General features: G+C 39.0%; 1 protein-coding gene across 2 annotated transcripts in view; it reads left to right on the top strand.

Moving 5' to 3' along the window:
• The window catches only part of SLC10A7 (solute carrier family 10 member 7), a 712,691-nt gene that overhangs the window by 602,826 nt on the left and 85,652 nt on the right, over positions 1-24,213 (top strand). Inside the window, exon 10 of one of the 2 annotated variants that reach the window (XM_053703716.1) lies at positions 5,177-5,247. In XM_053703716.1, the coding sequence (XP_053559691.1) occupies positions 5,177-5,247 (71 nt within the window). Of the gene's footprint in view, positions 1-5,173; positions 5,248-24,213 lie in introns of both variants that reach the window. The other variant, XM_053703715.1, reaches the window with a different exon arrangement.

The following is a 24,213-nucleotide window of genomic DNA, read 5'->3' as shown; positions in this document are numbered from 1 at the left end:
ACACAATTGCTACAAATAAATACAATTAAATAAACTATCTAAAGTACAAAAAATAAAAAAGAACTAAGTTACAGAAAATAAAAAAATATTTACAAACATAAGAAAAATATTACAACAATTTTAAACTAATTACACCTACTCTAAGCCCCCTAATAAAATAACAAAGACCCCCAAAATAAAAAATTCCCTACCCTATTCTAAATTTAAAAAGTTACAAGCTCTTTTACCTTACCAGCCCTGAACAGGGCCCTTTGCGGGGCATGCCCCAAGATTTTCAGCTCTTTTGCCTGTAAAAAAAAACATACAATACCCCCCCCCCAACATTACAACCCACCACCCACATACCCCTAATCTAACCCAAACCCCCCTTAAATAAACCTAACACTAAGCCCCTGATGATCTTCCTACCTTGTCTTCACCATGCCAGGTTCACCGATCCGTCCTGGCTCCAAGATCTTCATCCAACCCAAGCGGGGGTTGGCGATCCATAATCCGGTGCTCCAAAGTCTTCCTCCTATCCGGCAAGAAGAGGACATCCGGACCGGCAAACATCTTCTCCAAGCGGCATCTTCTATCTTCTTCCATCCGATGACGACCGGCTCCATCTTGAAGACCTCCAGCGCGGATCCATCCTCTTCTTCCGACGACTAGACGACGAATGACGGTTCCTTTAAGGGACGTCATCCAAGATGGCGTCCCTCGAATTCCGATTGGCTGATAGGATTCTATCAGCCAATCGGAATTAAGGTAGGAATTTTCTGATTGGCTGATGGAATCAGCCAATCAGAATCAAGTTCAATCCGATTGGCTGATCCAATCAGCCAATCAGATTGAGCTCGCATTCTATTGGCTGTTCCGATCAGTCAATACAATGCGAGCTCAATCTGATTGGCTGATTGGATCAGCCAATCGGATTGAACTTGATTCTGATTGGCTGATTCCATCAGCCAATCAGAAAATTCCTACCTTAATTCCGATTGGCTGATAGAATCCTATCAGCCAATCGGAATTCGAGGGACGCCATCTTGGATGACGTCCCTTAAAGGAACCGTCATTCGTCGTCTAGTCGTCGGAAGAAGAGGATGGATCCGCGCTGGAGGTCTTCAAGATGGAGCCGGTCGTCATCGGATGGAAGAAGATAGAAGATGCGGCTTGGAGAAGATGTTTGCCGGTCCGGATGTCCTCTTCTTGCCGGATAGGAGGAAGACTTTGGAGCACCGGATTATGGATCGCCAACCCCCGCTTGGGTTGGATGAAGATCTTGGAGCCAGGACGGATCGGTGAACCTGGCATGGTGAAGACAAGGTAGGAAGATCATCAGGGGCTTAGTGTTAGGTTTATTTAAGGGGGGTTTGGGTTAGATTAGGGGTATGTGGGTGGTGGGTTGTAATGTTGGGGGGGGGGTATTGTATGTTTTTTTTTACAGGCAAAAGAGCTGAAAATCTTGGGGCATGCCCCGCAAAGGGCCCTGTTCAGGGCTGGTAAGGTAAAAGAGCATGTAATTTTTGTATTTTAGAATAGGGTAGGGAATTTTTTATTTTGGGGGTCTTTGTTATTTTATTAGGGGGCTTAGAGTAGGTGTAATTAGTTTAAAATTGTTGTAATATTTTTCTTATGTTTGTAAATATTTTTTTATTTTCTGTAACTTAGTTCTTTTTTATTTTTTGTACTTTAGATAGTTTATTTAATTGTATTTATTTGTAGCAATTGTGTTTAATTAATTTATTGATAGTGTAGTGTTAGGTTAATTGTAGGTAATTGTAGGTAGTTTATTTAATTATTTTATTGATAGGGTAGTGTTAGGTTTAATTATAACTTAGGTTAGGATTTATTTTACAGGTAAATTTGTAATTATTTTAACTAGGTAACTATTAAATAGTTCTTAACTATTTAATAGCTATTGTACCTGGTTAAAATAAATACAAAGTTACCTGTAAAATAAATATTAATCCTAAAATAGCTATAATATAAATGTAATTTATATTGTAGCTATATTAGGATTTATTTTACAGGTAAGTATTTAGCTTTAAATAGGAATCATTTATTTAATAAGAGTTAATTTATTTCGTTAGATAAAAATTATATTTAACTTAGGGGGGTGTTAGTGTTAGGGTTAGACTTAGCTTTAGGGGTTAATACATTTATTAGAATAGCGGTGAGCTCCGGTTGGCAGATTAGGGGTTAATAATTGAAGGTAGGTGTCGGCGATGTTAGGGAGGGCAGATTAGGGGTTAATACTATTTATGATAGGGTTAGTGAGGCGGATTAGGGGTTAATAACTTTATTATAGTAGCGCTCAGGTCCGGTCGGCAGATTAGGGGTTAATAAGTGTAGGCAGGTGTCGGCGACGTTGAGGGGGGCAGATTAGGGGTTAATAAATATAATATAGGGGTCGGCGATGTTAGGGCAGCAGATTAGGGGTACATAGGGATAACGTAGGTGGCGGCGGTTTACGGAGCGGCAGATTAGGGGTTAAAAGTGTAATGCAGGGGTCAGCGATAGCGGGGGCGGCAGATTAGGGGTTAATAAGTGTAAGGCTAGGGGTGTTTAGACTCGGGGTACATGTTAGAGTGTTAGGTGCAGACGTAGGAAGTGTTTCCCCATAGGAAACAATGGGGCTGCGTTAGGAGCTGAACGCTGCTTTTTTGCAGGTGTTAGGTTTTTTTTCAGCTCAAACAGCCCCATTGTTTCCTATGGGAGAATCGTGCACGAGCACGTTTTTGAGGCCGGCCGCGTCCGTAAGCAACTCTGGTATCGAGAGTTGTATTTGCGGTAAAAATGCTCTACGCTCCTTTTTTGGAGCCTAACGCAGCATTTGTTTGAACTCTCGATACCAGAGTTAAATTTATGGTGCGGCCAGAAAAAAACCCGCGGAGCGTTAACAGCCCTTTTACCGCCAAACTCCAAATCTAGCCGATAGTGTACTGATTAATCTTGTAGCGCTTTACACATATTGCTCCTCCACACAGGAACTGGTAATCATCACATTGATCTTAGTCCGTTTTTTTCAAATATCACATTGTTCCTTGTCCGTTTTTGTATCTTTTGGTATTAATACTAGCATTATTTGAATTTTACCATTCACCATTTTTAACATATTTTTAACATACTTTTATTAAATTTCATTAAACATCATTACATTTTAATATTTATATCTCTATTTTTTCACTTTTTAATTTTTTTACTAAATACTATTTATCAGCTCATAATAATCTGGAGAGTCCCTCCATCCAATTATATGGAGTGGATTTAGGTCAAGGGGGGTCCTACAACACCAAATACAGTCCCCTGTTTGACTGTTTTTGCGAAACTCCTCTCTTGGTTAAAAGTTATTAAGTTAACTATTTAATACCTCATCTATTTAAAGGATTCTACACCGTTGATCACTGTTTCCTGTAATTTTGCAGGTGAGCCATTTATTACATCGTCTGTTATTACTGATAACATAATTGTACTCATTGGGGATATATTTATCTCTTTGTACCCATATATGCACATGTGGAATCTCTCTTGAAAGCGCTGTTAGAAACACCATCTATACAAACCATGTGTATATAAATATATCAAGTAGGAGAAGGCACTTACTGGTCTTTTCAAGTGTACTTTATTTCAAAAGCGTCACGTTTCGGGGACACACTCCCCTTCCTCAGTGTCCCCCCGAAACGTCATGCTTTTGAAATAAAGTACATTCGAAAAGACCAGTGAGTGCCTTCTCCTACTTGATATATTTAACCGCTGGCACCCTGCCAGTTGCCATTAAGGGGAGAGTGCTCATTATTGCATTATATATATATAAAAAATCCACTCAATTTCACCCCTCCCCCCATTTATTTGTTTGGTGTCCGGTACTTTTGTGGAGGACATCTGGCAAACCTATATGTACGTAACCTCTAATCACCTACTAGCTCCTAATAGTACACTGCTGCTTCTGAGCCCACCTAGGTATGCTTTTCAGCAATAGAACAAAGTCAGTTTTATATTAGAAGTAAGTTGAAAAATCTTTTAAAATTGCATGTTCTAGTTCAATCATTAAAGTTTCATTTTGACTTTCACATCTTTTTAAAGGGACATTATACACTAGCTTTGTCTTTGCATAAATGTTTTTGTAGATGATCCATTTATGTTGCCCATCTGGGTGTGTTTTTGTAAAAAATTATAGTTTTGCTTATTTTTAAATAACATTGTGCTGAATTTTAGACTCCTAACCAAGCCCCAGAGTTTTAGATGTATACTGATGTATGCAGACTTCAGATTGTTCTGTTTGTATATTGGGTCTTTTCATATACAGGGGAGGTTCTGCTATCAGCTCCTTTCAGTAGGTGTCCCAGGCTTATCTAATTAACAGTTTTAAATTGGGAGCTTCTAAGTAAGTTTTTAAAAGGTTTTACACTGGATTTTTATGAGTATCCGTGCATATTATTATTTACAGTAGTGTCTATTACATGTAGTTAAATGAAAATTAATGCATACTGCCTTTAAGCATTTTGCAAGATATGGTCCACTTGAAAATAGATTAAAAATATATATATATTAAAGTTTATATTTTCTATATTGTTTTTTATATTTTTGGTATTTCATTTTATTTTGTAAATATATTAGGAAACATTTAATGTTTTAAAAATGTGTTGGTGTGCAAATATTCTCTGTTCTATCACTCCTTGGCACTTTAATAGCTCAAAAAGAGAGGGAGATGAGTGTTTCTGAAAACCATCATCTGCATAGATAATCTTATTATGTATACAAATAAAATCTGTTTATTAACTTGTATGCTTGCTGCACAGAATGTGTTTCTATAATACCCCACCACAACGTTTTATAATATAAAGAAGATATTTAGTTCTCCTTCTGTTTGTGCTTTTAAAACATCCGATTTAGTCTGATCATTGAAGACAGAGGAGATGTGAGATTATTGCCAACAGTACAGATCTATTCATGTGTTTATTTTCCCTATGGGAAAGAGAGTTGCTTTTATTATTTTATTATTATCATTTATTGCTGGTCATAATTTTTTGAAAATAATTCACAGATACAAGCCATCAGTATCCAAAAACAAAAATAACACCCCTTAAAAATTGAGAAAATTAAGATTTATAAGAATATTTTTATTAATACAGTTTAAATAAAAAAAAACATGTGGTGAATATATAACTTTATTTATATACCTTCTCTTTAGCAGCAAAAATGTCTTTACCCCAGCGGACACAGTGGCAATAGTGTTTTGCTCAACCCATAAATCTCTCACACTGGGTAAGTACGTAAACCAGCTGTTTGCCTTAGAAACAACAGAAGAGGATTATTAGTTCTTAAGTTTAAATGTGTTTTTTTTATTAAGAATTGCTGTTAAATTAGAAAGTATAGAGATATTCATTGTAAGTCTGCAATATGTAGCAAAAAAATAAAGAAAAATAAATAAATAAAATACAAATATATATATTTTAAACCTATTACAAAATGAGAAGTAAGAGTCCAATTGTAAATGTTAGTCAGAACATTAAAATATATATATATTTTTGCATAAGTATTGTCTTTCATTTATATGACTAGTATTAAATACAAATGAGCTCCATGGTGCTGTAACTACTCTTTCCAACCCATGTCTTTATCAGATCACAGATCAGATCTCTGCCCCAGTAACTCCTCTGTCCATCCTATGCCTTTATCAGACCACAGATCAGATCCCATCCCTGTAACTCCTCTGTTCAACCCACGTCTTTATCAGACCACATGTCAGATCCCTGCCTCTGTAACTCCTGTGTCCAACAAATGCCTTTATCAGACCACAGATCAGATCCCTGCCCCTGTAACTCCTCATTCCAACCTATGTCCACATCAGACTTCAGACCCCAGGCTCTGTAACTCCTCTGTTCAACACATGCCTTCATCAGACCACAAATCAAATCCCTGCCCCTGTAATTCCTCTGTCCAACCCATGCCCTAATTAAGCCTTAGAACTGATCTCTGGAACTCTAACTCCTCTGTCTAAACCAGGGGTGTCCAAACTTTGCTCTCCAGAGGTTTTGGAACTACATTTCCCATGATGCTCAGCTAGATGTAGTTCCAAAACCTCTGGAGAGCAAAGTTTGGACACCCCTGGTCTAAACCATGCCTTCATTAGACCACAGATCAGATCCCTGCCGCCTTATCTCCTCTGTGCAACCTATGCCCTCATGAGACCACAGATCAGATCCCTGCCCCTGTAACTTCTCTGTCCAACCAATGCCATTATCAGACCACAAATCAGATCCCTGCCCCTGTAACTTCTCTGTCCAACCAATGCCATTATCAGACCACAAATCAGATCCCTGACCTTGTAATTCCTCTGTCCAACCCATGCCCTAATCAGACCTTAGAACTGATCTCTGGACCTGTAACTCCTCTGTCCAAACCATGCCTTCATTAGACCACAGATCAGATCCCTGCCCCATTATATCCTCTGTCCAACCTATGTCAGATCCCTGCACCTGTAACTCCTTTGTCCAACCCATGCCCTCATGAGACCAAAGGTCAGATCCCAGGCTTTACAGCCCTTTCCTTCAGCATTACTATGTCTGTATGTCAGACCCTGAGTTTACTTGTCATTGCATGCTTCCCATTGCGATAACTCATTCATTTTCTCTATGCTCAGTCCATATGTCAAGTAATTGCATGCTAAAATTACAGGAGAGGATAGCTTCCCATGGTCTTTCAGCAACTCTGTATGCCATGTCCAATCACTTCATACTATTTGTATGTAATTACAAATTATTGTCAGAGTTTTGTTTTGGTTTCATTTTACATTTTGGCAATGATTGCAGCGTGATGCTCTTACTTTGCTTTTATTGTATACTGGATCATTAAGTTAATTAAAAGGACATAGCGGTACAACAGCAAATAAAATGTTTTAAATGGTGAAAAATGAAAACACTATAGAGTATTTTATTATTGCACAGTTGCTTGCATATTACCCTTGCAAAGTGGTTAAAACATTGTTAAACTCAGCACCAGATGTATATGAAAGAGCAACATTTACAGGACAAAATTATGTTTTTGCCTAAAAATGTTAAAGGGAGATAATGACTCAACATAACTAAAATGCCAACAATAAATTTCACATGAACATGTAAAAAAGGAAGATATTTTACCTTAAAATTTCTCAAACTCACAAGAGTAAGTAAGTAGTTATCCTTCAGCTACTGTCAGCTGCATGTTGAGAAAAAAACAAACAAAAAAACAGCCAATCAGCTTCTTCAGCTCACAAGCTTTGTGAATAGTTATCCTTAAGCTACTGTCAGATCTATGATGGGTCACACTTTACTGTAATCTCATGAGATTTCACTGAATCACACAAGATTTCATAGTAAGATTCCTTAATCTGAGGAGGGAAATAACATGAATGTGCCTGCACATGCCATATGCATTCTCCCTTGCAAGTCCTGGGACTAGCATCCTGATTGGTTGCTTAAAGTCCCTTTATAGTTAGGTTTGTCTACTAAGGAAATTTTGAGGTAAAATATCTTCCGTTTTTAAATAGAGATTTTCAGGTGATATTTTCTAGTCAGCTTTTTACAGCTATGCTGCATCACTTTCAAGTGTGTCAACATTTGTGTATCATGTCCCTTGAAGAAAAAGGGGTGTTTACCTTTTTTAAGATTTAATCAAAAGCTTTTACTTGTCAAAGTGCTCAAAAGACAAAAAACTTCTCTACAGGCCAGTTCTGAGCCAAAACAGCTATCATTTCTGGGAGTGACCATGCCTTTGCAATTTTGAAATTGGAAAGCTAACTTGATCTTGATAAGTATATGTGCATTGATGAAAGCATAGACTTAAAGGAACTTCCTCCAGAACGCTCCCTTCTAACCAAAAATGTATCCAAATACAGAAATGAAAATTATCTTAGAAAATTATTATATGCATATACAAAGTGAGCGTAACCTGAATGATACAAAATGACATAAGACTAAAGACATGAAGTGTCATATTGACTGCTTCAATGTTATGCATCTCAGGCCAACACATCTACAATATTTGAATAAGTTGAAATTCTCATATAGTGGGAGAGTAAATAATTGTACAAAGCTTGAGTAAGTTGTAAGATAGGGGGAGTGTACAGAAAAGGTTGAGAAATCAAAAGGCCAGATGTTGACAAAAGAAATATATATATATATATATAAATGTTTGACTATTTCCAATAATGAATCAAATCATACTCAGAATTGAGCCCTACATTTCTCGTTTACCTAGGGCCTTATCTCTGTTTCCTCCTCTAGAGGGAGTTTTAATCCATTCTATGGCTTGCCACCTCAATGTGTCGCTACTCTTGTTGTGGACATATTTAAAATGTTTTACCAATGGTGTGGTGGCATCACCAATTTTAATGGTGGACAGGTGGTTCCTAATCCTGGTGTTTACATCAGTAGTAGTAAGACCTACATACTGTAGATGGCATTGGGTGCATGTTACTACATATATGACATAGGAGGATGTACAATTGAGGCAAGAGGAAATACTAAATTCCTCTCCTGTAACTTCTGAGTGAAATTTATTGGAAAAAATACAGAATTCACATGGTCTACATCTTGCTTTCCCACACTTGTACATCCCCCTATGTCTGAGCCAGGAGCTTTCAGAAGGCTGTGATAAAATTGGCAATTCTGAAGGCGATAGGTAATTGCCTATAGTTCTGCTCTTTCTGTATGAGCAGTGTAAACCTCTCTCTACACTATCAATGAGCTTATCGTCTGCTGCTAGCAGGCGAAAATGTTTCTTTACTATGTTACAGATAGCACTAAATTCCTCACTGTATTCTGTTACAAAAGTCATCTGGTCTTGGTAAGTCCTATCTTTTTAGAATATTTGAATAAGGAAATTATATCTATTCGGTCCACCTGAGTTTGTGCCCTATCTAAAACACCTTTAGCATATCCTCTTGACTGTAGTCTCTTTCTCATGTCTAGACATTGTCTCTTATAAGCAGTCTCCTCAGTGCAGTTTCGTTTCATCCTAATTAGTTGACCCTTTGCAACCGCAAATGGTACATGCTTAGGGTGACAACTTTTGGCATGGAGAAGGGTATTCTTGGTGATGGTTTTTCTGTATAAATCACTCTTATCTGTCCATTATCCCAACCAGTAAGTGTGAGATCTAAATAATTAATACATACATTTTGTTGCTCAAAAGTAAAATGTGAACCTACTTCATTGTTGTTCAGATATTGTATAAAGCTCTCCACAGACTGTGTATCCCCCTTTCCAAAATTAGAAGCAGATTATCAATGTAACGCCTGTAGACGGTGATATTCTCTTTGTGACAATTTCCATCTCCATAGATATGGGACAGCTCCCACCAACCCATGTACAGGTTCGCGTAGGAGGGGGCAAATTTTGCCCCCATCTCTGTCCCACATCTCGGGAGATAGAATCCATCATTAAATCTAAAAAATTTAATGGGTGAGAAGGAACCTGGTCACACTCAACACATATTACACAAAATCTGTGGAAAAGTTAGAAAAATTCCTTAGAAATAAAGATATAGCTGCTAGACCCTGTTCATGTGGGATTGACAAGTACAATGCCACTACATCCACTATCAGCCAGATGTTATTTTTGTCCCAACGTACAGTTTCTATCAAAATAATGAGATCTTTTGTAGCCTTTAGGTAGCTCTGTAAGGAGATTACAAAGGGGTGCAATATGGCATCTAACCATTCAGATGTTCGAACATAGAGCCTATCCCACTCACTTTTGGACGGCCTTGTACATTTTCGAGTGACTTGTGTTCTTTTGGAAGGTGGTGGAAGATATATAGGCCTCTAGTTATCAAGCCGTCAACCTCAAATACGCTGGAATTCCGCAGCGTATTTGTGGCGAGGCTGATTCGCCTTAGTTATCAAAGGCTAGAGACCGGCAAAAGTAGAATTTTGTGACGTAAGCTTCGATCCGCCGGACTCAGTCCGACACAGATCGATTCTTACGTCACTCCAGATGTTCGGCACACAAGTGCGGCACAATCTGACTACTTTTGCTAGTTATCAAATGACTAGCAGGTACGCTCGGCACTTTTCCGGCCCAGCGTACCTGGTTTTCAATCCGCCGCCCTGGAGGCAGCGGATCCCATAGGAATCAATGGGAGTCTGACCATAGCGAAAGTACAAGTTCGCTGCTGCCAGACATCCCATTGATTCCTATGGGAAACGTCTACACCTAACACCCTAACATGTACCCCGAGTCTAAACACCCCTAATCTGTCCCCCTACACCGCCTCAACTAAATAAAGTGTTTTCCCCCTAAACCGCCGCTCCCGGAGCCCACTGCAAGCTACATTATACATATTAACCCCTAAACCGCCGCTCCCGGACACCGCCGCAACCTACATTATACCTAGTAACCCCTATCCTGCCCCCCCTATACCGCCGCCCTCTATAATAAAGTTATTAACCCCTAATCTGCCCCCCCTACACCGTCGCCACCTATAATATATTTATTAACCCCTATCCTGCCCCCCCTACACCGCCGCCACTGTAATAAAATTATTAACCTCTAAACCTAAGTCTAACACTAAGCCTAACACCCCTCTAACTTAAATATTAATTAAATAAATCTAAATAATATTTATATTATTAACTAAATGAATCCTATTTAAAACTAAATACTTACCTTTAAAATAAACCCTAATATAGCTACAATATAAATAATAATTATATTGTAGCTATCTTAGGATTTATTTTTATTTTACAGGCATCTTTCAATTTATTTTAACTAAGTACAATAGCTATTAAATAGTTATTAACTATTTAATAGCTTACCTAGCTAAAATAAAGAGAAATTTACCTGTCAAATAAAAACTAACCTAAGTTACAATTACACCTAACACTACACTATACTTTAATAAATTATTCCTATTTAAAACTAAATACTTACCTGTAAAATAAACCCTAAGATAGCTACAATGTAATTAATAATTACATTGTAGCTATTTTAGGATTTATATTTATTTTACAGGTAACTTTGTATTTATTTTAGCTAGTTAGAATAGTTATTAAATAGTTATTAACTATTTAATAACTACCTAGCTAAAAGAAATACAAAATTACCTGTAAAATAAATCCTAACCTAAGTTACAATTAAACCTAATACTACACTATCATTAAATTAATTAAATAAATTAAATACAAATAACTACAATTAAATACAATTACATAAACTAACTAAAGTACCAAAAAAAAAAAAGCTAAGTTACAAAAAATAAAAAAATAGGTTACAAACATTTAAAAAATATTACAACAATTTTAAGCTAATTACACCTAATCTAAGCCCCCTAATAAAATAACAAAGCCCCCCAAAATAAAAAAAATTCCCTACCCTATTCTACATTAAAAAAGTTCAAAGCTCTTTTACCTTACCAGCCCTTAAAAGGGCCTTTTGTGGGGCATGCCCCAAAGAAAACTGCTCTTTTGCCTGTAAAAGAAAAATACAACCCCCCCACATTAAAACCCACCACCCACATACCCCTAATCTAACCCAAACCCCCCTTAAAATAACCTAACACTAATCCCCTGAAGATCATCCTACCTTGAGTCGTCTTCACTCAGCCGAGCCACCGATGGAACTGAAGAGGAGATCCGGAGCGGCAGAAGTGATCCTTCAAGGGGCGCTGAAGAAATCTTCCATCCGATGAAGTGATCCTCCAAGCGGCGCTGAAGAAGTCTTCCATCCGGGCGATGTCATCTTCCAAGCGGCGCTGAAGAAGTCTTCTATCCGGGCGATGTCATCTTCCAAGCGGGGTCTTCAATCTTCTTTCTTCAGGATCCATCTTCATCCCGCCGACGCGGAACATCCTTCTTCCCCGACGGACTACCGACGAATGAAGGCTCCTTTAAGGGACGTCATCCAAGATGGCGTCCCTTCAATTCCGATTGGCTGATAGGATTCTATCAGCCAATCGGAATTAAGGTAGGAAAAATCTGATTGGCTGATTGAATCAGCCAATCAGATTGAGATCGCATTCTATTGGCTGATCGGAACAGCGATCTCAATCTGATTGGTGGTCCCCCCTCTCTATTTGTTATACCTCTGTCTATGCCAGTAAACCTCAAACAGTCAGGGGTACTTGCAAGACAAAGCCACACTGCTAGTGTCTTGCCACACTGCTAGTTTTACATTTATTCTTAATATCAACTCGATGTTCTTTTATCCTGTCCTTGAAAACTTTCTTTGTTTTACCTACGTAGAGGCAGGGACAAGAACAGGACAAGAGATATACCTCCCCCTCTGAGTTACAGTTGAAAAAATACCTAACTTTAAAAGTTCTGCCTTTCCAACCTTTAAAGGTCTTGGTTTTCAACATGAATTCACATGTGACACAGCTACCACAGGGGTAATTACCCACTACTTTATGGTTAGATAGCCCATTTTAAGAGGAGGTTTGGTTTTATAGTTGCTTCTTACTAGCTTGACCCTTAAGTTTGGTGCTCTTCTAGCCGTACGCAAAGGATGGTTCCCTATCTGTTCACAAATACTCTCTTCACTGCTAAGGAGGTCCCAATGTTTGTTCAGAATCCCCCAAATTTGATTCCAGTGGCAGTTATATTGAGTAACCAATCTTATCTCAGTGCTATTCTCTCTCTTTTTTTGGATAGAGAAGTGTGTCTCTTTCAGTGTTTCTGGCCCCCTTTCTGGCAGCAGACAGATTTCTTTTTGAATATCCTCTGTCTCTGAATGTGTTTAGCATTTTATCTGCCTGTTTCTCAAACTCAGTTTTAGAGGTTTGCAGCGTGTCCGTCTCTCGGGTTTCTTTTTCTCCGCCTTCCCCGGATGTTGCTGCTCTTGCTCTACGGCTCTTCTGTGGAATACATACAGCAAACAATAAGATTGGTAATTACGGACGCGCTGCAAACGCTCCAGAACCGGTGTCTGCACAAGTGGAAGACCAATACCATCTACTATTCTATTACCATGGGCAGCAAAGAGCCCTACAAGAAAACTGACAGATTAAGGAACAAAAAAAGTTTTTTACCCGCAAAGGAAGAAATCAGTGGTATCGTTTCATAACTCCACCGGGAGTACGGACCCCCTGAAACGGATACGAGAAATGGAAAGCACCAGGACCTGGGGTGGATTTGAAGCCTGCAGATGTCGCAACAAAGGCATACATCTGCAAACCCACTAAAAGGGTAAAACTACTGGAAGGATAACCCCTGGAGGAGAGTGTTTTAAAAAGTCTGCAAATTACTTTCAACACTACATTGAGGAGTTCAGAACGTTCCTATTCTAGGACCCAGTGGAATATAACGTCAGATTAATATACCTGCTTATTGTATCTCAGTAAATACAGGCTTTTAGCAGCAAAACCGCTATTGCTATACCAAAGGCTGAATCTAGATCATTACTACACATATATATGTTCTTCTCCACATGAACTCTTAAGATAAACTTTTAAGATGAACTTTTGTATAAGTACATAAAGAACATAAAAGGTTGTCCAACCTTCTACAATGATTGTATTTATTAACAATCAGTGTATTTGCTAGCTATATATTTGTTTTTGATAGCAATCAGTATATTTATGAGTAAAGTATTTGTATAACATCTATCTTCTTTACACACAATTAGCTATATTATTGAATGTAAAAACCAGTCAATAGACGCCAGTCATAATAACATTATTTTCTAAAACATATCGTGTCACACGAAAAATTTCTTCTCAATCTCCAAGGGGTATTATCTTATTTAGCGCTCTTTCTCTATAAATCTTTTTCCCTAAAAAATACCCCCTCAGGAAGCATAGAGGAAGCGTCCATTAGATATAAGAGCCTATACCCATTAGCACAGAGACTATATACCACTTGTACATCATGACCCCTTGTTGCCTGGTCTTATGAGTCCCAATTTGAGCTGCAACATTCAGATGGTATTTTCAGAATTTGGCATAAACAACATGAAAGCATGGATCTATCTTGCCTTGTATCAATGGTTCAGGCTGGTAATGGTGGTGTAATGGTGTGGGGGATAGGTAATTGCCTATAGTTCTGCTCTTTCTGTATGAGCAGTGTAAACCTCTCTCTACACTATCAATGAGCTTATCGTCTGCTGCTAGCAGGCGAAAATGTTTCTTTACTATGTTACAGATAGCACTAAATTCCTCACTGTATTCTGTTACAAAAGTCATCTGGTCTTGGTAAGTCCTATCTTTTTAGAATATTTGAATAAGGAAATTATATCTATTCGGTCCACCTGAGTTTGTGCCCTATCTAAAACACCTTTAGAATATCCTCTTGACTGTAGTCTCTTTCTCATGTCTAGACATTGTCTCTTATAAGCAGTCTCCTCAGTGCAGTTTCGTTTCATCCTAATTAGTTGACCCTTTGCAACCGCAAATGGTACATGCTTAGGGTGACAACTTTTGGCATGGAGAAGGGGTATTCTTAGTGATGGTTTTTCTGTATAAATCACTCTTATCTGTCCATCATCCCAACCAGTAAGTGTGAGATCTAAATAATTAATAGATACATTTTGTTGCTCAAAAGTAAAATGTAAACCTACTTCATTGTTGTTCAGATACTGTATAAAGCTCTCCACAGACTGTGTATCCCCCTTTCCAAAATTAGAAGTAGATTATCAATGTAACGCCTGTAGACGGTGATATTCTCTTTGTGACAATCTCCATCTCCATAGATATGGGACAGCTAGTTGCCACACTGCTAGTTTTACATTTATTCTTAATATCAACTTGATGTTCTTTTATCCTGTCCTTGAAAACTCTTTGTTTTACCTACGTAGAGGCAGGGACAAGAACAGGACAAGAGATATACCTCCCCCTCTGAGTTACAGTTGAAAAAATACCTAAGTTTAAAAGTTCTGCCTTTCCAACCTTTAAAGGTCTTGGTTTTCAACATGAATTCACATGTGACACTACTTTATGGTTAGATAGCCAGTTTTAAGAGGAGGTTTGGTTTTATAGTTGTTTCTTACTAGCTTGACCCTTAAGTTTGGTGCTCTTCTAGCCGTAAGCAAAGGATGGTTCCCTACCTGTTCACAAATACTCTCTTCACTGCTAAGGAGGTCCCAATGTTTGTTCAGAATCCCCCAAATTTGATTCCAGTGGCAGTTATATTGAGTAACCAATCTTATCTCAGTGCTATTCTCTCTTTTTTTTTGGATAGAGAAGTGTGTCTCTTTCAGTATTTCTGGCCCCCTTTCTGGCAGCAGACAGATTTCTTTTTGAATATCCTCTGTCTTTGAATGTGTTTAGCATTTCATCTGCCTGTTTCTCAAACTTAGTTTTAGAGGTTTGCAGCGTGTCCGTCTCTCGGGTTTCTTTTTCTCCGCCTTCCTATGGGAGTAGATGCCCCGGATGTTGCTGCTCTTGCTCTACGGCTCTTCTGTGGCATACATACAGCAAACAATAAGATTGGTAATTACGGACACGCTGCAAACGCTCCAGAACCGGTGTTTGCACAATTGGAAGACCAATACCATCTACTATTCTATTACCATGGGCAGCAAAGAGCCCTACAAGAAAACTGACAGATTAAGGAACAAAAAAAGTTTTTTACCCACAAAGGAAGAAATCAGTGGTATCGTTTCATAACTCCACCGGGAGTACGGACCCCCTGAAACGGATACGAGAAATGGAAAGCACCAGGACCTGGGGTGGATTTGAAGCCTGCAAATTACTTTCAACACTACATTGAGGAGTTCAGAACGTTCCTATTCTAGGACCCAGTGGAATATAACGTCAGATTAATATACCTGCTTATTGTATCTCAGTAAATACAGGCTTTTAGCAGCAAAACCGCTATTGCTATACCAAAGGCTGAAGCTAGATCATTACTACACATATATATATGTTCTTCTCCACATGAACTCTTAAGATAAACTTTTAAGATGAACTTTTAAGATTGACCTTTTAAATATGAATCCTCTATGAATGTCTCACTTAAGACAAATATTGCATTTTACCATTATTTTAGATTTGTTCCCTGTTTTACTTTTTTAGCTTCTTAGCTTGAAGTTGATGTCTGAACTATAATGACATTTTAGTTTTAAATTTTAAAAGGAAAAGCATTGCTTATGAAGTTTGTATAAGTACATAAAGAACATAAAAGGTTGTCCAACCTTCTACAATGATTGTATTTATTAACAATCAGTGTATTTGCTAGCTATATATTTGTTTTTGATAGCAATCAGTATATTTATGAGTAAAGTATTTGTATAACATCTATCTTCTTTACACACAATTAGCTATATTATTGAATGTAAAAACCAGTCAATAGACGCCAGTCATAATAACATTATTTTCTAAAACATATCGTGAAAAATTTCTTCTCAATCTCCAAGGGGTATTATCTTATTTAGCGCTCTTTCTCTATAAATCTTTTTCCCTAAAAAATACCCCCTCAGGAAGCATAGAGGAAGCGTCCATTAGATATAAGAGCCTATACCCATTAGCACAGAGACTATATACCACTTGTACATCATGACCCCTTGTTGCCTGGTCTTATGAGTCCCAAATTGAGCTGCAACATTCAGATGGTATTGTCAGAATTTGGCATAAACAACATGAAAGCATGGATCTATCTTGCCTTGTATCAATGGTTCAGGCTGGTGATGGTGGTGTAATGGTGTGGGGGATATTTTCTTGGCACACTTTGGGCCCCCTTAGTACCAATTGAGCATTTAGTACCAATTGAGCATTGTTTAAATGCCACGGCCTACCTGAGCATTGTTGCTGACCATGTCCATTCCTTTATGACTACAGTGTACCCATCTTCTGATGGCTACTTCCAGCAGGATAATGCACCATGTCACAAAGCTAAAATCATCTCAAACTGGTTTCTTGAACACAGTCATCAGATCTCAATCCAATAGAGCACCTTTGAGATGTGGTGGAATGGGAGATTTGCATCATGGATGTTCAGCCGACAAATCTGCAGCAACTGTGTGATGCTATCATGTCAATATATGGACCAAAATCTCTGAGGAAGGTTTCCAATACCTTGTTGAATCTATGCCACAAAGAATTTAGGCAAAAGGGGGTCCAACCCGGTACTAGCAAGGTGTACCTAATTAAGTTGAGGGTAGGTTCATTTATTAGTTTAATATAGTTTAATTTAATTCTAAAGGTAAGTTTAAATTTATTATAAGATAGGGATGTTGTAATTTTAATGTAAAGTTCGCGGCTTGTTAGGTTTAGGGGTTAATAGCTTAATTTAGTTTATGGCGATGTGGGGGGCTGGCGGTTTAGGGGTTAATAGGTTTAATAAGTGGTAGTGATGTGGGAGGCCAGGGGTTTAGGGGTTAATACTTTTATTTAGTTGCGGTGGGGTCCGGGAGCGGCGGGATAGGGGTTAATACTTTTATTTAGTTGTGGTAGGGACTGGGAACTACGGGATAGGGGTTAATAACATTATGTAGATGGCGGCGATGTCGGGGCGGCAGATTAGGGGTGTTTAGACTCAGGGCTTATGTTAGGGTGTTAGGTGTAAACTTTACTGGTTTTCTACCATATAAATCAATGGGATATCTGGCAGCATCGAACATAAGCTTTCGCTGCTTTCAGACTCCCATTGATTCCTAGGGCATCTGCGGCATCCAGGGTGGCGGATTGAAAACCAGGTACGCTGGGCCGGAATAGCCGCGAGTGTACCGGTTAACTATTTGATAACTTTGAAAAAGTGTCAAATAGTGCCGAATGTGTATTGGGAATATCTGTAATGATGTAAGCATTGATCTGTGTCGAATTGAGACCGGCAGATCGTATGTTACGTCACAGATTTCAACATTTGCCGGTCTGTAGGCTTTGATAACTAGGTCGGATCAAGCTCGCCACAATTACGCTGCGGAATTCCAGCGTATTTCAGGTTGACGGCTTGATAAATATCCCCCCAGGTGTTTAATGTCCTTTAAAGGCATCCAATACCCGCATTGCTTTTTTTGCAAGAAGAGCACCAGGCCTACTCTTCCAAACAACTGATAGCCAATCATTCATCAGTTCCTTGCTCATCCATCCCTTTTCATGATATCTGACAATTAAGCCTCTTGGAAGACTTTCTTTCTACATAGTTTTCCTTTTTAGGATCACATAAGGTGTCGGCGTATGACCATCAGCTATAACAGATAACATTGCTGTTATACGTAATTTTTTTAGATTTTGCTCCTTTTTCATCCACGGTTGTATTACTTGGCATATCAAAGAAAACTGGAGTTTCGTCAGCATTTCCAATTTGCCTTAATGGATAGTTGTGCTTTTTCCTGAGCTCTATGACATACCGTTGGAATGCAAGCAGCTTTTCATTGTAGTCAACAGGTAGTCTTTGTGCAAGTGTTGTCCTGCGTCTTAAAAAGAGGCCATTTCTGAGCATAAATCTACGGCACCATCCAAGGCTTGCTTTAAATTCATGCCTGAGAATATTTAAATTACTGGCAATTTCTAATGCCTTCAATTATATGATTTTTCGGGTGACAGGCATTCCATTTTTTCTTTGGTCTTGAATAAAGGCAAGTACTCCTGCATCAACTTCACAATACCTGCCTTTCTTAGGCCCTCTGAACGATTTCCTTGTAGAAGCAGAGATTTCTAGTTTCTACTGCATCAGCTTCCATCTGCGTACATTTTTACCATCTACGTCGTATTTTCTGGCAGCTTCCCTATTGCTTGTTTGTTCAGCGTATTTTAAGACTTTGATCTTAAAGTTTGAATCATAACTTCGCCTTTTCCCTTGGCTGGTCGAACTCCGAATCTCCACATGATCAGTTATATTAGTACCGTATTTTATGTTAGCTCCTGTACAAAAAAACAATAACCTCATCCTTAACTCTCAGGCTTTTATCCCCCTCTTCTTTACACCCACCTCCTTACCCTCACTCAGCCCCCTCCTTACCCTCTTTGCTCTTCTCTCACTCACACACATACCCTTCCTCACCCTCTCAACCCTCTCTCCTCACCCTCTCAACCCTCTCTCCTAACCCTCTTTTCCTCAATCACAAACAGCTTCTCTCTCCTTACCCTCTCAGCCTTACTCCTCACCCTCTCAGCCCCCTTTCCCTCATGCACCCCCTGGCCCTTTCAGCCCCCTCTCCCTCATACACCCCCTCCCTCCCAAACAGTCTCTCCTTTCACTCTCAGCCTCTTTTTCTAAGCTTATTCTCACACATAGCCCCTCTCAGTCCCCCTATCTTCCTCACACACAAACCCCTCCTTAATCTCTTAGCCTCCCTCCTTCATTGACAGTCTCCTTACACACAGCCCTCTCTTAACCCTCTAAGGCTGCCTTTTAACCCACTCAGCCTCCTTACCTCACACAGTGCCCACAACTCACCCTATTAACTCACCCTCTCAGCCCCCTAACTCCCTCACACACAGACCCCCTCCCTCCATGACAGATAATGTAAGTCTCCTTACCCCCCCCCCACGCACACACATCCCCCTCAGAACCACAGGCTGCCTCCTCTTAAACTACTCTGTGTTTGGTCCAGGTCACAGTGCCCGCAACTCACCCTATTACAGGTAACTACCTCAGCCCTCCTCACCCTCTCAGCCCCCTATCTCCCTCAGTCACAAACCCCCTCCCTCCATGACAGGTAAGGTAAGTCTAATTACCCTCCCCCCACACACAGCTCCATCAGAAACACAGGCTGCCTCCTCTTAAACCACTCTGTGTTTGGTCCTGGTCACATTGCCCACAACTCACCCTATTACAGGTAACTACCTCAGCCCTCCTCACCCTCTCAGCCCCCTATCTCCCTCAGTCACAGAACCCCTCCCTCCATGACAGGTAAGGTAAGTCTCCTTACCCTCCCCACACACACACACAGCCCCCTCATAACCACAGGATCCAATATAGGGTAAAAAAAGAAGAAACTCAAAGTAGAAGATAAAAACGATTATTTATTCCATGGCACTTGAAAAAAACAGGATACAAAAAGAAGGAAGACGCTTTTAAAACCGCATAAAACCTTCCTTTTATTTATCATGTTTTTATAAGGTACCATTGAATAAAGAATGATTTTTATCCTTTACTTTGAGATGCCCTGGTCTATCTTTTTCTTTTTTTTAGAATTGACTTTATTTGGGGACTTGACTTTATTTGGGGACTATGAGGAATCCAATCTACTGACCGGAGGCTCTCTTTGATGTCTCCTGTTCTCCTTCCCTTGTTACCAGCTAGCTGAGACAAAGTTGCCTGCCTAACTAAGGACACCCCCCACAATGAGATTGTGGGATTGGTTCTTCATCCGAGAAACTTAACAGCTTCATCCGTTGATTGGACTGCATGTGACCATGCCTCCACTCACCTCGGTCCAATCAACGGATGGAGCTGTGATGTTTCTTGGATAAAGAACCAATACCGCAATCCTATTGGGGGTGTGTCCTTAGTTAGGCAGGCAACGCTCCGTCTCAGCTAGCAGGTAACAGGAAAGGAGAAGAGGAGATATCAATGGGAGAGAGCCTCCAGTCAGTAGAGGAGATTCCTTGTAGCCCCCAAATAAAGTCAAGTCAACAGGTAACGGGTTTATCCGGGGAAGTGGATGTAGATGTACCGGTAAATGTTAGCAGGCTGTGTTTCTATTGCTGGCTTTAGTTAACGGTAACTGTAGTTTAACTTCCTCAGCCTGCTTACTTACCTAAACATACTTACCTAAGCATACTTCCTGAGCCTCCTTACTTACCGTACTTACCTAAGCATAGCGGTATTTTTATAGGTTTTGTGTAACATCCCGAGTATAGGCCACATCCCTAGTTTAAAAACTTGCATTAGGGGAAAAAAAGTGTGGCCTATACTCGGGACAATACGGTATATATATATATATATATATACATATATATACATACACAGTCGTATGCAAAAGTTTAGGCACCCCTGACAATTTCCATGATTTTCATTTATAAATAATTGGGTGTTTGGATCAGCAATTTCATTTTGATCTATCAAATAACTGAAGGACACAGTAATATTTCAGTAGTGAAATGAGGTTTATTGGATTAATAGAAAATGTGCAATATGTATGAAAATGAAATTAGACAGGTGCATACATTTTGGCACCCCAATGGAAATATTGCATCAATATTTAGTAGAGCCTCCTTTAGCAAAAATAACAGCCTCTAGACGCTTCCTATAGCCTGTAATGAATGTCTGGATTCTGGATGAAGGTATTTTGGACTATTCTTCCTTGCAAAACATCTCCAGTTCAGTTAGGTTTGATGGTTGCCAAGCAGGGACAGCCTGCTTCAAATCACCCCACATATTTTCAATGATATTCAGGTCTGGGGACTGGGATGGCCATTCCAGAACATTGTACTTGTTCCTCTGCATAAATGCCAGAGTAGATTTTGAGCAGTGTTTTGGGTCGTTGTCTTGTTGAAATATCCAGCTCCGGCGTAACTTCAACTTTGTGACTGATTCCTCAACATTATTCTCAAGTATCTGCTGATATTGAGTGGAATCCATGCCTCCCTCAACTTTAACAAGATTCCCAGTACCGGCACTGGCCACACAGCCCCACAGCATGATGGAACATCCACCAAATTTTACTGTGGCTAGCAAGTGTTTGTCTTGGAATGCTGTGTTCTTTTGCCGCCATGCATAACGCCCCTTGTTATGACCAAATAACTCAATATTTGTTTCATCAGTCCACAGAACCTTCTTCCAAAATGAAGCTGGCTTGTCCAAATGTGTGTGTGCATACCTCAAGTGATTCTGTTTGTGGCGTGTGTGCAGAAAAGGCTTCTTCCGCATCACTCTCCCGTACGCTGAATTGTTGAACGATGCACAGTGACACCATCTGCAGCAAGATGATGTTGTAGATCTTTGGAGGTGGTCTGTGGGCTGTTTTTGACCATTTTCACCATCCTTTGCCTCTCCAATATTTTACTTCTGGCCTTAACAAGAACTGTACCTGCGGTCTTCCATTTCCTCACTATGTTCCTCTCAGTGTACACTGACAACTTAAATCTCTGTGATAGCTTTTTGTAGCCTTCCTCTAAACCATAATGTTGAACAATATTTGTTTTCAGGTCATTTGAGAGTTATTTTGAGGCCCGCATGTTGCCACTCTTTAGAGGAGAGTCAAAGAGAACAACAACTTGCAATTGGCCACCTGTAATACCTTTTCTCATGCTTGGATGCACCTGTCTATGAAGTTCAAGGCTTAATGGGCTCACCAAACCAATTGTGTGTTCCAATTAATCAGTGCTAGATAGTTACAGGTATTCAAATCAACAAAATGACGAGGGTGCCCAAATTTTTTTGTTTTGATGCATATTGCACATTTTCTGTTAATCCAATAAACCTAATTTCACTACTGAAATATTACCGTGTCCTTCAGTTATTTGATAGATCAAAATGAAATTGCTGATCCAAACACCCAATTATTTATGAAAATCATGGAAATTGGCAGGGGTGCCCAAACTTTTGTATACGACTGTATATATACAGTATATATATATATATAGATATAGATATATATATATATATATATATATATATACACACACACATATATATATATATATATATACACACACACATATATATATATATATATACACACACACACACACACACACACATATATATATATATATATATATATATATATATATATATATATATATATATACACACACATATATACTTACACACTGGCATTCAAAGGTTTGGGGTCACTTAGACATTTTCTTATTTTCCATGAAAACATACATAAAATGAGTTTGAATAGGAAATATAGTAATTGGCAAGATTACAAGTGTTGCGGTACGGCTATACTGCTGGAAAATCGGCCATTGCATGCGGAATATGCAGGTCTCCCGTATTACAAGTCGCTGTGGTACAGCTATACCACTAGCATTTTAGCCTTTACACAACTTTCCAATCTGCACTCAAAAAATGGCTTTTAAATGTGGAATTTTCAGGTCTCCCGTATTACAGGTTGTGTGGTCCGGCTATTACGCTACCGTTATAGCTTATACCACCACGATCCAGTCCGCGATCAAAGACCAGTAGTTATGGATTTTGCGAAACAAAAATGTTTTACAAAACTCATAACAAAAATGTTACAAAGTACACTAACATCCATAAACTACCTATTAACCCCTTAACCACCATCCCCCGCATCACAAATACTATATTAAACTTGTTAACCCCTAATCCACTGCCCACCCACATAGCCATCACTAAATAAACATATTAACCCCTAAACCACCAACCCCTCACATTGCCAACACTAAATAAACATATTAACCCCTAAACCACCGCTCCCCCACATTGCCAACACTAAACTAAACATATTAACCACTAAACCACCGCCCCCCCAAACTAAACCTATTAACCCCTAAACCACCAGCCCCCCAAATTGCATAACACTAAATTAAACTATTAATCCCTAAACCTAACACCACCTAACTTTAAATTAAACTTAAAATATAACTATCTTAAAATAAATAAAAACATACCTGTGATAAAAAAACTAAGATTAAACTATAAATTAACCTAACCTTAAAAAAATAAAAATAAAAATGAAAAACCTAAATTACAATATTAAAAAATCCTAACACTACAAAAAAAATTAAAAATCCTAACATTACATAAAAAAACAAATGCTAAAATTATGAAAATCTATACTATAATCGCGTTTGTATTGCGTCCGTCGGTATCGCCAGTTGCGCATGCATCCTCAAAGGAATGTTGGCTGCGCAAGGCAGCCAAAAGAATGTTGGCAGCCAACATCCCGGTGGATTCCGAAAATGGCAGGGTGGTGAAAGAAGCCATTTTCGGAATCCACCTGGATGCAGCGTAGGCAAACCCTAAGCCTTAAAAAAAAAATTACAAAAACATGCAACCACCCACACGAAATAACGAAAAAACACCTAACCGCCCTCAAGAAATAAATTTAAAAAAACACGTAACTGCCCGCACGAAGAATAACAAAACAAAACTGACCTCTCCCACGAAGTATAACAAACACCGAAACCACCAACCCCCACATCGCAAAATAATAAAGTAATTAACCCCTAATCCGCAAATAACAATTTAAATATTAACCCCTTAACCTCCAAACACCCAACATCACAATAAACCTAATTAATCTATTAACCCCTAAACCGACAAACCCCCCCATCGCAATAAACCTAATTAACCTTTTAACCCCTAAACCACCAACGCCCCACATCGCAATAAACCTAATTAACCCCTAAACCGCCAACCCCCCACATCGCAATAAACCTAATTAACCACTAAAC

This window comes from Bombina bombina, chromosome 2 (assembly GCF_027579735.1).
Source record: "Bombina bombina isolate aBomBom1 chromosome 2, aBomBom1.pri, whole genome shotgun sequence".
Classification (NCBI taxonomy): Eukaryota; Metazoa; Chordata; class Amphibia; order Anura; family Bombinatoridae; genus Bombina; species Bombina bombina.
This window is presented reverse-complemented; position numbering and strand designations above follow the sequence as displayed.